The sequence below is a fragment of the Oncorhynchus mykiss genome, unplaced genomic scaffold, assembly GCF_013265735.2.
Source record: "Oncorhynchus mykiss isolate Arlee unplaced genomic scaffold, USDA_OmykA_1.1 un_scaffold_195, whole genome shotgun sequence".
NCBI lineage: Eukaryota > Metazoa > Chordata > Actinopteri > Salmoniformes > Salmonidae > Oncorhynchus > Oncorhynchus mykiss.
In genome coordinates, this window is record NW_023493678.1 from 210,301 (window position 1) to 223,215 (window position 12,915).

The 12,915-nt window shown below is 45.6% G+C and overlaps 1 protein-coding gene across 9 annotated transcripts in view; it reads right to left on the reverse strand.

The window, feature by feature from the left end:
• Nucleotides 1-9,795: 9,795 nt before the first annotated feature.
• LOC118947728 overlaps nucleotides 9,796-12,915 on the reverse strand; it is a 45,399-nt gene continuing 42,279 nt past the window's right edge. For 3 of the 9 annotated variants that reach the window (XM_036972822.1, XM_036972821.1, XM_036972823.1), the window contains 6 exons: nucleotides 12,746-12,850; nucleotides 12,524-12,590; nucleotides 12,163-12,316; nucleotides 11,846-11,882; nucleotides 11,428-11,738; nucleotides 9,796-11,017 (listed from right to left, as the gene is read on the reverse strand). In XM_036972822.1, coding sequence (XP_036828717.1) covers nucleotides 9,823-11,017; nucleotides 11,428-11,738; nucleotides 11,846-11,882; nucleotides 12,163-12,316; nucleotides 12,524-12,590; nucleotides 12,746-12,799 — 1,818 coding nt within the window. In that variant the 5' untranslated portion in view covers nucleotides 12,800-12,850 and the 3' untranslated portion in view covers nucleotides 9,796-9,822. The remainder of the gene's footprint in view (nucleotides 11,018-11,427; nucleotides 11,739-11,845; nucleotides 11,883-12,162; nucleotides 12,317-12,523; nucleotides 12,591-12,745; nucleotides 12,851-12,915) is intronic. The other 6 variants (XM_036972825.1, XM_036972824.1, XM_036972826.1 and 3 more) reach the window with 3 other exon arrangements.

Consider the following 12,915-nt stretch of genomic DNA (forward strand, 5'->3'; position numbering starts at 1 on the left):
CCTGGTGGGTTCCTTGATTATTTGTGTGAGATTGAGGGCATCTAGCTTAGATTGTAGGACTGCCGGGGTGTTAAGCATATCCCAGTTTAGGTCACCTAACAGAACAAACTCTGAAGCTAGATGTGGGGGCGATCAATTCACAAATGGTGTCCAGGGCACAGCTGGGAGCTGAGGGGGGTTGGTAGCAGGCGTCAACAGTGAGAGACTTATTTCTGGAGAGAGTAATTTTTAAAATTAGTAGTTTGAACTGTTTGGGTATGGACCTGGAAAGTATGACATTACTTTGCAGACTAACTCCTCCCCCTTTGGCAGTTCTATCTTGACGGAAAATGTTATAGTTGGGTATGGAAATCTCAGAATTTTTGGTGGCCTTCCTAAGCCAGGATTCAGACACGGCAAGGACATCAGGGTTGGCAGAGTGTGCTAAAGCAGTGAGTAAAACAAACTTAGGGAGGAGGCTTCTGATGTTGACATGCATGAAACCAATGCAATCACAGAAGTCAACAAATGAGGGTGCCTGGGGACATGCAGGGCCTGGGTTTACCTCCACATCACCCGTGGAACAAAGGAGGAGTAGTATGAGGGTGCGGCTAAAGGCTATCAAAACTGGTCGCCTAGAGAGTTGGGGACAAAGAATAAAAACACCACACCTTCCAAACCCCAGGAAAGTTACTCTGTCCTCTTCCACCCTAACTTTGAAAAAACTGTGGATACCCCTAAAACAATATTGCATTAACCCTCCACCATAGAAAATAACATGTAAAGAAAATAATCAAAGAAAGTTAGTTAGGATAGAGCCCTCCACACCAAACACTCAAACTCCAAAAAACTCCCAGCATGCATTGCAAGAGAGAGAGAGAGAGAGAGAGAGAGAGAGAGAGAGGTGGGGGAGAGGGAGAGATAGAGCGAAGATCGAAACAGCAGGTCCGTGACAAGGCATCTCGTCCGGAGAACACACATTTCTCTTCATGTGATACATGATGTTTGGCTGTGCTGTGCGAAGTGTTATCTTATGGGTTTGGTGATTGTTCTGTGTGAAGCCGTATTCTGCATTGCATCATGGAATGTGATGTGAAATCCCTGGGCCTATGGCTGTTGAAGATACTCCACTGCACTGCTGCTGTGAGCAGGAGTGGGAGAGAAGTCATGCTTTTATTATACTCTTGTTCTGTCACTCCTTCTCCTGCCTCTCCATCTCAAAGGCTGCCAAATATTTTGAAGAGTGGTTAAAGAGGTGGCTGTGTGTACACACACTCAGACTCCAACTCTATGTATAGGTTTGTCTTATTCCAGAATACACCCATAATTGTGATCAACACAGTATGGTTCTATGTTTTCCACTCTGTGATTAAAAGTAGTTCTCAGAGTAGAGCTATTTTGAATTGACCAAAGCCCTTCTCCCCCGATTGCTCAGTTTAGCCTGGTGGCCAGCTCTAGGAAGAGTCTTGGTGGTTCCAAACTTCTTCCGTTTAAGAATGATGGAGGCCACTGTGTCCTTGGGGACCTTCAATATTGCAGAAATGTTTTGGTACCCTTCACCAGATCTGTGCCTTGACACAATCATGTCTCTGAGCTCTACGGACAATTCCTTTGACCTCATGGCTTGGTTTTTTGCTCTGACATACACTGTCAACTGTTGGACCTTATATTTTCAACAAAATGCTCCAAGATGACATAGCAGTCAGACGCCTTTTGTCCTCGTCTTGTCGTGTCCCGTGTATATACATATATATACATATATATTTACAACTTTCTTCCTTGTTATATATATATTTTTTTTCCATAAACTCATCTTCAAAACACTCTCCTGCAACCCGCCTCACCAATTTATATTTAAAAAAAGAAAGTATTATTTACCTCAAATCTGTAATCCATAGAAGCTAACCAGAAGCCTGCCAGAAGCTAGCCAGAAGCTAGCCTGAAGCTAACCAGAAGATAGTTAGCTTCTTTACTGGCTAATCATTAGTATTCAGCTAACCACGGTTTGTGGTCATCAGTTATCCTTTAGCTCGAAAATCTATCGGCAGTTTTGTACGGCGCGGCTCGGACCGGAACATACCGGACCTATTTTTCTCTCCATGTCCCCGGATTTCAACCGCTAACTCTGGACATTTATACCTGGATCTCGCAGCTAGCTAGCTGCTATCCATGTGACTATCGGCTTACGTCGATTCCGGAGCAAACATCAATTATTCCGGAGCTAGCCAGCTGAAGAGTTCCATCAGTCACTCCTGGGCTACAATCACCTATCCGGACCCGTTTTACTGCCAACGTGGAGCCCCACCGGGCCATCACAACTGGAGTACTGACGTTATCTACCCAAGGGAGTTATCCGGCTGGCTCCTCCGTCGCGACGTTACCTGAACTTCCATCTGCGGTCCGCTAATCGTTAGCTGTCTTATCGGCTGCTATCTGAATAGACCTATCGGACAAAAAAAATGTATAATGTTTTTTTTTTCTTCTTGGGCTTCTATAACTATATCTATTTTTTTTTGCGAATTGGATTGATCCCCGCTACCACAAGGAACCCCACTAATCCTACTGACGGAAACGCACGAGGTGGCTAAAAACAGACCTCCATCCTATGCTAGCTTGCTACCGATGGCCCGGCTAGCTGTCTGAATCGCCGTGACCCCAACCAACCTCACTACTTTCTGGACCCTTTTGATCATTCGACTAAGCATGCCTCTCCTTAATGTCAATATGCCTTGTCCATTGCTGTTCTGGTTAGTGTTTATTGGCTTATTTCAATGTAGAGCCTCTAGTCCTGCTCACTATACCTTATCCAACCTATTAGTTCCACCACCCACACATGCGATGACATCTCCTGGTTTCAATGATGTTTCTAGAGACAATATCTCTCTCATCATCACTCAATACCTAGGTTTACCTCCACTGTATTCACATCCTACCATACCTTTGTCTGTACATTATACCTTGAAGCTATTTTATCGCCCCCAGAAACCTCCTTTTACTCTCTGTTCCAGACGTTCTAGACGACCAATTCTTATTGCTTTTAGCCATACCCTTATCCTACTCCTCCTCTGTTCCTCTGGCGATGTAGAGGTGAATCCAGGCCCTGCGGTGCCTAGCTCCACTCCTATTCCCCAGGCGCTCTCTTTTGATGACTTCTGTAACCGTAATAGCCTTGGTTTCATGCATGTTAACATTAGAAGCCTCCTCCCTAAGTTTGTTTTATTCACTGCTTTAGCACACTCTGCCAACCCGGATGTTCTAGCTGTGTCTGAATCCTGGCATAGGAAGACCACCAAAAATTCTGAAATTTTCATCCCAAACTACAACATTTTCAGACAAGATAGAACTGCAAAAGTGGGCGGTGTTGCAATCTACTGCAAAGATAGCCTGCAGAGTTCTGTCCTACTATCCAGGTCTGTACCCAAACAATTTGAACTTCTACTTTTAAAAATCCACCTCTCTAAAAACAAGTCTCTCACCGTTGCCGCCTGCTATAGACCACCCTCTGCCTCCAGCTGTGCTCTGGACACCATATGTGAACTGATTGCCCCCCATCTATCTTCAGAGCTCGTGCTGCTAGGCGACCTAAACTGGAACATGCTTAACACCCCAGCCATCCGACAATCTAAGCTTGATGCCCTCAATCTCACACAAATTATCAATGAACCTACCAGGTACCTCCCCAAAGCCTTAAACACGGGCACCCTCATAGATATCATCCTAACCAACTTGCCCTCTAAATACACCTCTGCTGTCTTCAACCAAGATCTCAGCGATCACTGCCTCATTGCCTGCATCCGTAATGGGTCAGCGGTCAAACGACCTCCAGTCATCACTGTCAAACGCTCCCTGAAACACTTCAGCGAGCAGGCCTTTCTAATCGACCTGGCCGGGGTATCCTGGAAGGATATTGATCTCATCCCGTCAGTAGAGGATGCCTGGTTATTTTTTTTAAATGCCTTCCTAACTATCTTAAATAAGCATGCCCCATTCAAGACATTTAGAACCAGGAACAGATATAGCCCTTGGTTCTCCCCAGACCTGACTGCCCTTAACCAACACAAAAACATCCTATGGCGTTCTGCATTAGCATCGAACAGCCCCCGTGATATGCAGCTGTTCAGGGAAGCTAGAAACCATTAACACAGGCAGTTAGAAAAGCCAAGGCTAGCTTTTTTTATTTGTTTGAATTTTTACCCATTTTTCTCCCCAATTTCGTGGTATCCAATTGTTGTGGTAGCTACTATCTTGTCTCATCACTACAACTCCCGTACGGGCTTGGGAGAGACGAAGGTTGAAAGTCATGCGTCCTCCGATACACAACCCAACCAAGCCGCACTGCTTCTTATCACAGCGCGCATCCAACCCGGAAGCCAGCCGCACCAATGTGTCGGAGGAAACACCGTGAACCTGGCAACCTTGGTTAGCGCACACTGCGCCCGGCCCGCCACAGGAGTCGCTGGTGCACGATGAGACAAGGACATCCCTACCGACCAAGCCCTCCCTAACCCGGACGACGCTAGGCCAATTGTGCGTAGCCCCACGGACCTCCCGGTCGCGGCCGGTTACGACAGAGCCTGGACGCGAACCCAGGGACTCTGATGGCACAGCTGGCGCTGCAGTACAGCGCCCTTAACCGCTGCGCCACCCGGGAGGCCAAGGCTAGCTTTTTCAAGCAGAAATTTGCTTCCTGCAACACCAACTCAAAAAAGTTTTGGGACACTGTAAAGTCCATGGAGAACAAGAACACCTCCTGCCAGCTTGCCACTACACTGAAGATTGGAAACACTGTCACCACTGATAAATACACTATAATTGAGAATTTCAATAAGCATTTTTCTACGGCTGGCCATGCTTTCCACCTGGCTACTCCTACCCCGGTCAACAGCACTGCACCCCCCACAGCAACTCGCCCAAGCCTTCCCCATTTCTCCTTCTCCCAAATCCAGTCAGCTGATGTTCTGAAAGAGCTGCAAAATCTGGACCCCTACAAATCACCCGGGCTAGACAATCTGGACCCTTTCTTTCTAAAATCTATCTAATATCTCATATATCTGTCGAAATTGTTACAACCCCTAATACTAGCCTGTTTAACCTCTCTTTCGTGTCGTCTGAGATTCCCAAAGATTGGAAAGCAGCTGCGGTCATCCCCCTCTTCAAAGGGGGGGACACTCTTGACCCAAACTACTACAGACCTATATCTATCCTACCCTATCCTACTCTGAGGTCTTCGAAAGCCAAGTCAACAAACAGATTACTGACCATTTCGAATCTCACCATACCTTCTCTGCTATGCAATCTGGTTTCAGAGCTGGTCATGGGTGCACCTCAGCCACGCTCAAGGTCCTAAACGATATCTTAACCGCCATCGATAAGAAACATTACTGTGCAGCCGTATTCATTGATCTGGCCAAGGCTTTCGACTCTGTCAATCACCACATCCTCATCGTCAGACTCGACAGCCTTGGTTTCTCAAATGATTGCCTCGCCTGGTTCACCAACTACTTCTCTGATAGAGTTCAGTGTGTCAAATCGGAGGGTCTGCTGTCCGGACCTCTGGCAGTCTCTATGGGGGTGCCACAGGGTTCAATTCTTGGACCGATTCTCTTCTCTGTATACATCAATGATGTCGCTCTTGCTGCTGGTGAGTCTCTGATCCACCTCTACGCAGACAACACCATTCTGTATACTTCTAGCCCTTCTTTGGACACTGTGTTAACAACCCTCCAGACAAGCTTCAATGCCATACAACTCTCCTTCCGTGGCCTCCAATTGCTCTTAAATACAAGTAAAACTAAATGCATGCTCTTCAACCGATCGCTGCCTGCACCTGCCCGCCTGTCCAACATCACTACTCTGGACGGCTCTGACTTAGAATACGTGGACAACTACAAATACCTAGGTGTCTGGTTAGACTGTAAACTCTCCTTCCAGACCCACATCAAACATCTCCAATCCAAAGTTAAATCTAGAATTGGCTTCCTATTTCGCAACAAAGCATCCTTCACTCATGCTGCCAAACATACCCTTGTAAAACTGACCACCCTACCAATACTCGGCTTTGGCGATGTCATTTACAAAATAGCCTCCAATACCCTACTCAACAAATTGGATGCAGTCTATCACAGTGCAATCCGTTTTGTCACCAAAGCCCCATATACTACCCACCATTGCGACCTGTACGCTCTCGTTGGCTGGCCCTCGCTTCATACTCGTCGCCAAACCCACTGGCTCCATGTCATCTACAAGACCCTGCTAGGTAAAGTCCCCCCTTATCTCAGCTCGCTGGTCACCATAGCATCACCCACCTGTAGCACGCGCTCCAGCAGGTATATCTCTCTGGTCACCCCCAAAACCAATTCTTTCTTTGGCCGCCTCTCCTTCCAGTTCTCTGCTGCCAATGACTGGGACGAACTACAAAAATCTCTGAAACTGGAAACACTTATCTCCCTCACTAGCTTTCAGCACCAACTGTCAGAGCAGCTCACAGATTACTGCACCTGTACATAGCCCACCTATAATTTAGCCCAATCAACTACCTCTTTCCCTACTGTAATTATTTTATTTATTTATTTAGCTCCTTGGCACCCCATCATTTTTTACTTCTACTTTGCACATTCTTCCACTGCAAATCTACCATTCCAGTGTTTTACTTGCTATAATGTATTTACTTTGCCACCATGGCCTTTTTTTGCCTTTACATCCCTTCTCTCACCTCATTTGCTCACATCGTATATAGACTTGTTTATACTGTATTACTGTTTGTTTTACTCCATGTGTAACCCTGTGTCGTTGTATGTGTCAAACTGCTTTGCTTTATCTTGGCCAAGTCGCAATTGTAAATGAGAACTTGTTCTCAACTTGCCTACCTGGTTAAATAAAGGTGAAATGAAAAAATATAGAAAAAAAATATAGAAAGCATCTCAGAGGGTTGATCTAGCTGCAGATAGCTAATTATCCTCTATGTGTTTTCCCTTGCTGCTAATAAGCTCTTACCAATCTAACTAAATTAATAGAGAACATCTGGTTATCTGACAGTCTATGCAGCAACTATTGTATTAGAGTCAAGCTCTGGTTATTTTATTTATTTTCCTAGACAAGTCAGTTCAGAACAAATTCTTATTTACAATGACAGCTTAGGAACAGTGGGTTAACTACCTTGTTCAGGAGCATAACAACATATTTGTTCAGGGATCTGACGCTAGCAACCTTTCGGTAACTGGCCCAATGCTCTAACCACAAGGCTACCTGACGCCCTATGTCCTGCCAACTCAAAAGCTGAACAATAAATGTGTAACCAAGGGGGAACTAGTGCATTTCTCTGAGAAAATCTGCTTCAGTATTATCAATCTTCCAAAACACTTGAAATTCTTGTAAAATCATTGGCATTTATTTGATCAAATAGACTTTGAAAGGGTAGACATGCAGAAATTCCTCTTGTCAAAAGTCTTGCTGTTACAAAAGTAGTTCTTTATGCAGCGTAACAGGTTACAGGTTCTTCTTGGTGAAGCGCCTGAATGGCTTCATCAGTGCTGAAAAGACCCTGACAATCAAGGATCGTTTTTTGACAGGCTGAGATATGGAGGGAGAAACCTCTCCAACTGGAGCTAGAAACACAAGAGAAATGGATGGGGTAAGAGAGAGAGAGAGATGCAGTGTAGTAACATTGAAAAATAACAGTGCTATGAGTTTGGTAGGCATACCTATGTTTCTAACACACACCTAAACAAAACTACAAGCTATAGCAGAGCTCTAAAACATCCTTACCTATGCAATGTCCATCAGTAGAGGGAATCTCAGTCTGGTCCTGGACTGAATGGCAGTCATTTTTGTTTCCTCTCTTGGAACGCTAACAGAAGAAAGGTAAAGAAAATGGTACAGAAAATAAATAAATAAATAAATGGAACACTTCTGAATCCAAGGCAACAATTTAGTGGTGAATAAAACATATTTATTTCATGTATTTGTCTTATCGTAGCCACATCAATAACATCAGCACCTAACTGGAACCAAAAACAAATGCTAACTCCCTGCTATACCTTGAAGTTGATCCTGAGTTTGGTCATTGAAAAGCAAAGGAAGCTCCTTCTTGCTTTCTGCTCAGCCCCCCTCTCTGTCTCAGCCTGGTCTGATGGGTTTCTTGCAGCAGAAGCTGGTCTTGACGCCTCCTTGTATCCCTGTACCAGCTGCTGGGTCAAGGACTTTACCAGGACTCGGTCAAATGCAGGGTCCTGGGAGGAAATAGCTGCTTGCAGGGTGTTATAAGAGCCAAACTCCTCCATGAGGTTTTTATGTACACCTCTGAACACCCTTTGGATGTTCAGGTTCTGGGAATAAGCCTGTGTCCTGGTGAATCTGGATGCAGCATAGAACTCAGACAGGACTTGTCTGATGAGTTGCTGAGATGTTTCTGTCAGATCTGCTGCCTGTTGGGAGGGTCTATCTAGGGCTGAGGGTCTGATCTCCGATAGCAACCTTATCACCAGTATGGTGACAAAACAGATGCCATCATCTTTGCTGGAGTCCATCAAGTACTGCAGTGGGAATGCAGTGGGAATGCTGATGTCCGGGGTGATTAAGAGCTCCCTCAGATGGCCAGAGCTGCTGGGGATACACACCTCATTCTCTTCAATGTCAATCCCATCTCCCTTTGGTACCAAAGTTGTTCGCTTGCTGGTGAAAGACGGAGTGGAGGATCGAAAAGAGGCTTTAGCACTCGGTGGTCGGCTGCTGTCAGTCATTGGACTGTTACGATGCTGGGGGTCATCTGTGTGTGCCATCATCTTTGTCTTTAGGTCACTTGAAGAAATCTCTGGCATTTTAGAGACCCTGGTGTCGATGCAGGAGCTCCTGACGATGGGGCAGGTCAGATCAAAAGGCACTTTGTCAGGGATGGGAGTGCCAGGGAGGTTGATCTCTAACTCACACTCTGACCTAGGACCATTTGAAGAGCTGGACAAGGAACTACGGCCATTTAAAGAAGTGGACAAAGATGAACATGTTCTAGGGATGTCTTGGCAGACTTGTTCACTGTCATCCTCACTTTTCTCAATCTCCTTCAGCATAGTTCCTACCATATCATTGATCTGAAGGAGCTCCCTGGAATCCTTCATTCGCCCGAAGTTTGAGACTTCACTCTGGATAGCAACCAGGATTTCCCCAAGGGTCGCTTTGGAAGAAGCCTTTTCTGTCCTTTCGGATCCGGATGGCTTCAGCCCTGTGAAGAAATCCTTAAGTGTGTTCTTCATACTGACGCAGATGGTCTTAGCTGTTGACCATAGCTTCTCCTCTGATATTTTAACACTCAATTCAGTATCATCCAGTTGGGAGCCCCCGTGGGAGCACTGCGAAACTCTCCCACTTCTTTCCAGTAGCACAGTGTCAGTGGACTCATTTTTCTGGAAAATAGTCGCCATTCCTTTGACAAAGGTTTCCACTAATCCAGAGGCTGTATTCTCAGAGGACATGGATTCTGAAAGGACATGGATCTCAGATGGTGAGCTAGATGATAAGCCAGCCTGCAGACTTTTCTGAAGACCAGTATGGCTGATCTGTGTGATAAAGGAATGACTGGATCTCATCAGCACTTTACTCACTGCCTCTTCTGCCTGAGTCTGAAAGTCATTGCTAGAGAGCTTCTTAATGCTCTGAATCAGACTAGTTGAGGACTCTGTGATTCTGACACTCTCTTCTGAGCTCAGTTGAGAATATTGAGTACTCACGCTCAAGTCTTCATTGGGTGAGGGTGACTGGGAAATAGAATAGTCATCAAGCTTTGATAGGACACCATCAACAAACCAACAAGCCTCAAGGGACTCATCAGATGAACTGACAACGGCCAAGGATTTACTCTCCACTTTTGATAACTGACTTGTAGATGGAAAAAACACTGCTAAGAACTTCTTGAGTACTGGTATCCAGATTGGAGAGACAGAGAGCTGGTATTGGTTGGCTCTCTCTGGGAACTCTACTAAGTTCGGTGCTGGGTAACTGGACCTCAACAGTTGAAACAGTTGCCTTTTCCAGGGTGTCTGAAGACTCCTTAAGAGAAGCATCCTTAGCCACACCTTCTTCTCGAGTGGATAGAGTTAAAAGGTCCCTCAGCTTTGCTCGTATACGGCCGTAGAGTGTGTGGGTTAGAGAGAAGGTTATCATCTGTGAAGATCCTGTTTTGTGGTCATTTACAGGAACTGGCCAATCAACTGCTTCACATGTGCCTTCAAATGATGCTATCGTCTCCATGCCTCCCACAAATGCCTTAACAATCACTGTGGCAGTGGAGGTTACAGATGTCAGGGCTGTGCAGCTGGTATTCAGGGGGGCTTCAGTAAGGCTAGGAGCAGCACTAGAAGGCCTAGAGGAAGGAGCCATGCCAGAAGAGCTGCTGACTTTCCTTGTAAGGATGGTGCTCACCGCCTTCAGGGCTTTAGACTGAAAGTCGGGGCTAGAGAGGGTCTGAATCTTTCTGGCCACCACACTGGTAGAGGACCCAGTCTCTTTGAGAAAGTGTGTGGTCCCTTCCTTCCCAGATGGACACTCAACATCAAGGTCACATTGAAGATTGGTCAGAAATTTAGACCCCAAGATTGTCATCTTCTTGGCCAGATCCAATAGGATGTTGAAGTCCTGTGCCATTTTGTCCATTGTGCCGACAATGGCATCCAGCACATCATCGGTCACAGGGTCCATGAAGGGCTCGATAAACCCTAACCACTCTGGCTCAGACGTTTGGCTCTGTAGCTCGGCCAGGATCTGCACCGAGGCTACCCGAATGACCTCCTTGCCTGCTGCTATGTCCTGACTGTCAATAGGGGGGCAACTCCCCGGGCTGGCCTCAATGGCCACTGAGAGGCCAGAGTTAAGCTGGTGTACCACCTCCCCCACGATAGCACAGCTCAACTCGGAGGAGGTGTGGTTGGAGTGACCCTCAACCAGGGATATCAGAAGGCTCTCTTCCGTTACCCCAAAAAGAGCCTTCAGAGGCTCCTCCATGAGGGGAGCCTCTCTAGTTGCAGGCAAGCTCTGCAATGAGGTCTGGGACCTTGAAGATAAACACACAATCACCACTTATGCCATGCAAATGTGACCAACTGTATCTAATCTGGGTCATTAGTGAGCCTGAAAACCAAATTAGAGCAATGATGGATTACTTCTCATACCACCGTAGTTCTAGAAGCCTAAAGCCAACTGACACGATTTTTTGCCTGATTTTTATGTTTGTACGACATCAGAATATGATTAATTCTGAAAGGCATGTACCTGATCTATTTATTCATAGATGACTTCATGGCTTACCCAGTTAAAAATGACTTTCACCTGGACCCACCCCCTCAGTGGCAACATTTCTGACCAGAACTTAAAACTACAAGGTGTGAATTCCAAGTTAATAATTTATGATAAGTATGGATCAGGTCTTGCAATTATTAAGTTGAAATATTGCTGTGAACATACCTCTTAGGCGAACAGCATGGTGATGAGGTTCTGCGAGTGGATTTTTGGCGGCATCCTGCACTGCCATTCCTCCTCCTCTCCTTAGTCCAGTAGTTCATCTCACTGATCAGCAGCCTTTTCTCTCTCTCATCCAGACTGCCTAAGGAATCCTCAGACCCTGTCAGAGAGCACTGGGATTCTGGGGAGGTTGCCCCACTCCTCAGGTTCACCCCCATGATACGAGCCAGCGCTGGTAGGAGAATGCGGAGGGCTGTCTGGGTCACGACTTTAACAATCTTCAGACACAGCATGGAGAGCTGCTCGAATGTGAGCTATGGCCAACAAACAGAGTAATGTTTTTGTCAATCAAGCAATTCCATGACACCATTCCCTATATAGCGCACAACTTTTGACCAGAACCTTATGTGGAGAGACTTACGTTATTTTTCATGCCATGCTGAATCACTCTCCATTGACTAGAGAAAAGAAAAGAAAGGAAACATATTTTACCTGCACACTGGTGTTGAGTTAGTGGAGTCACTAGATAGCCATGTCAGGGAAAATAAACATGTATTTAAGCTATTAGCAAGTACATGAGACATTTTGTTCTTGATATACAGGAAGAGTTAGGTGTGTGGTTACAGTAATGTTAGGGTTAGGTGTAGTGTTTGAAATCCCATTTGTGGTTAGAAGGTGCACTATGATTATAAATTCAGAGTTGTTGTATGTGAGGTTGGAAAAAGACATGGGACTTGCTCATCAGTTAGACTCCTCAGGAAGGAGAGGAGGATTGGGGCACAGCATGTCCCAATCTTGAGAGAAGGCATTAGAGTCCTTTGAGCCTCCTTCTCCAGCTGCTCAATGATAGATCCCCTTTCCCGGATACCACACCCGGGTGTCTGAGAAGACTCTGGGAAAGCGCATAGAGAAATCTAAAGTTGAATCTGAACTTGATCCCTAATTTCCTTCACCTTTAGTGATTTGATTGCACTGGACAGGTAAAAGCACATCTCTCTGCAGGCCTCCACTATATTGCTTTCACCTATATAGATACTATCTTAGATTAGTGCTGATGAATTTGAACACAACCTGCACCCAACATGAAGTAATCTCGGACCTGCACCAATGCTGCTGTCCTCCTCCACGGAAGTCTTCTTGGCACAGCCACTGGACTTACGTTTAGCCTACATGACAACAGATTATAGGATCTCATAGCAGATCTAAGGTCAGTGTAGCGTCTCCTCCTAATGCTTTAAGGCTAGGATTTAGTGATAGTAAACTAATCCTAGATCTGTGCCTAAGTAAGCAGAGCATGTGTAAAGGACAGCATATTTCTTACCTTGCCTCCTGTCCTGTCTTTGCTGGTCTCATGTGTCTCTGTTTCATCCTTCATATTCTCCACAACCTTATTTTGGTCATCCTAGGGATCCTCCCATTTCACGCTCTGGTGGATAAATAAGAGGTCAATATCAGTCCTAGGTTGTGACTTTATGAAAAAACTTATTCGCT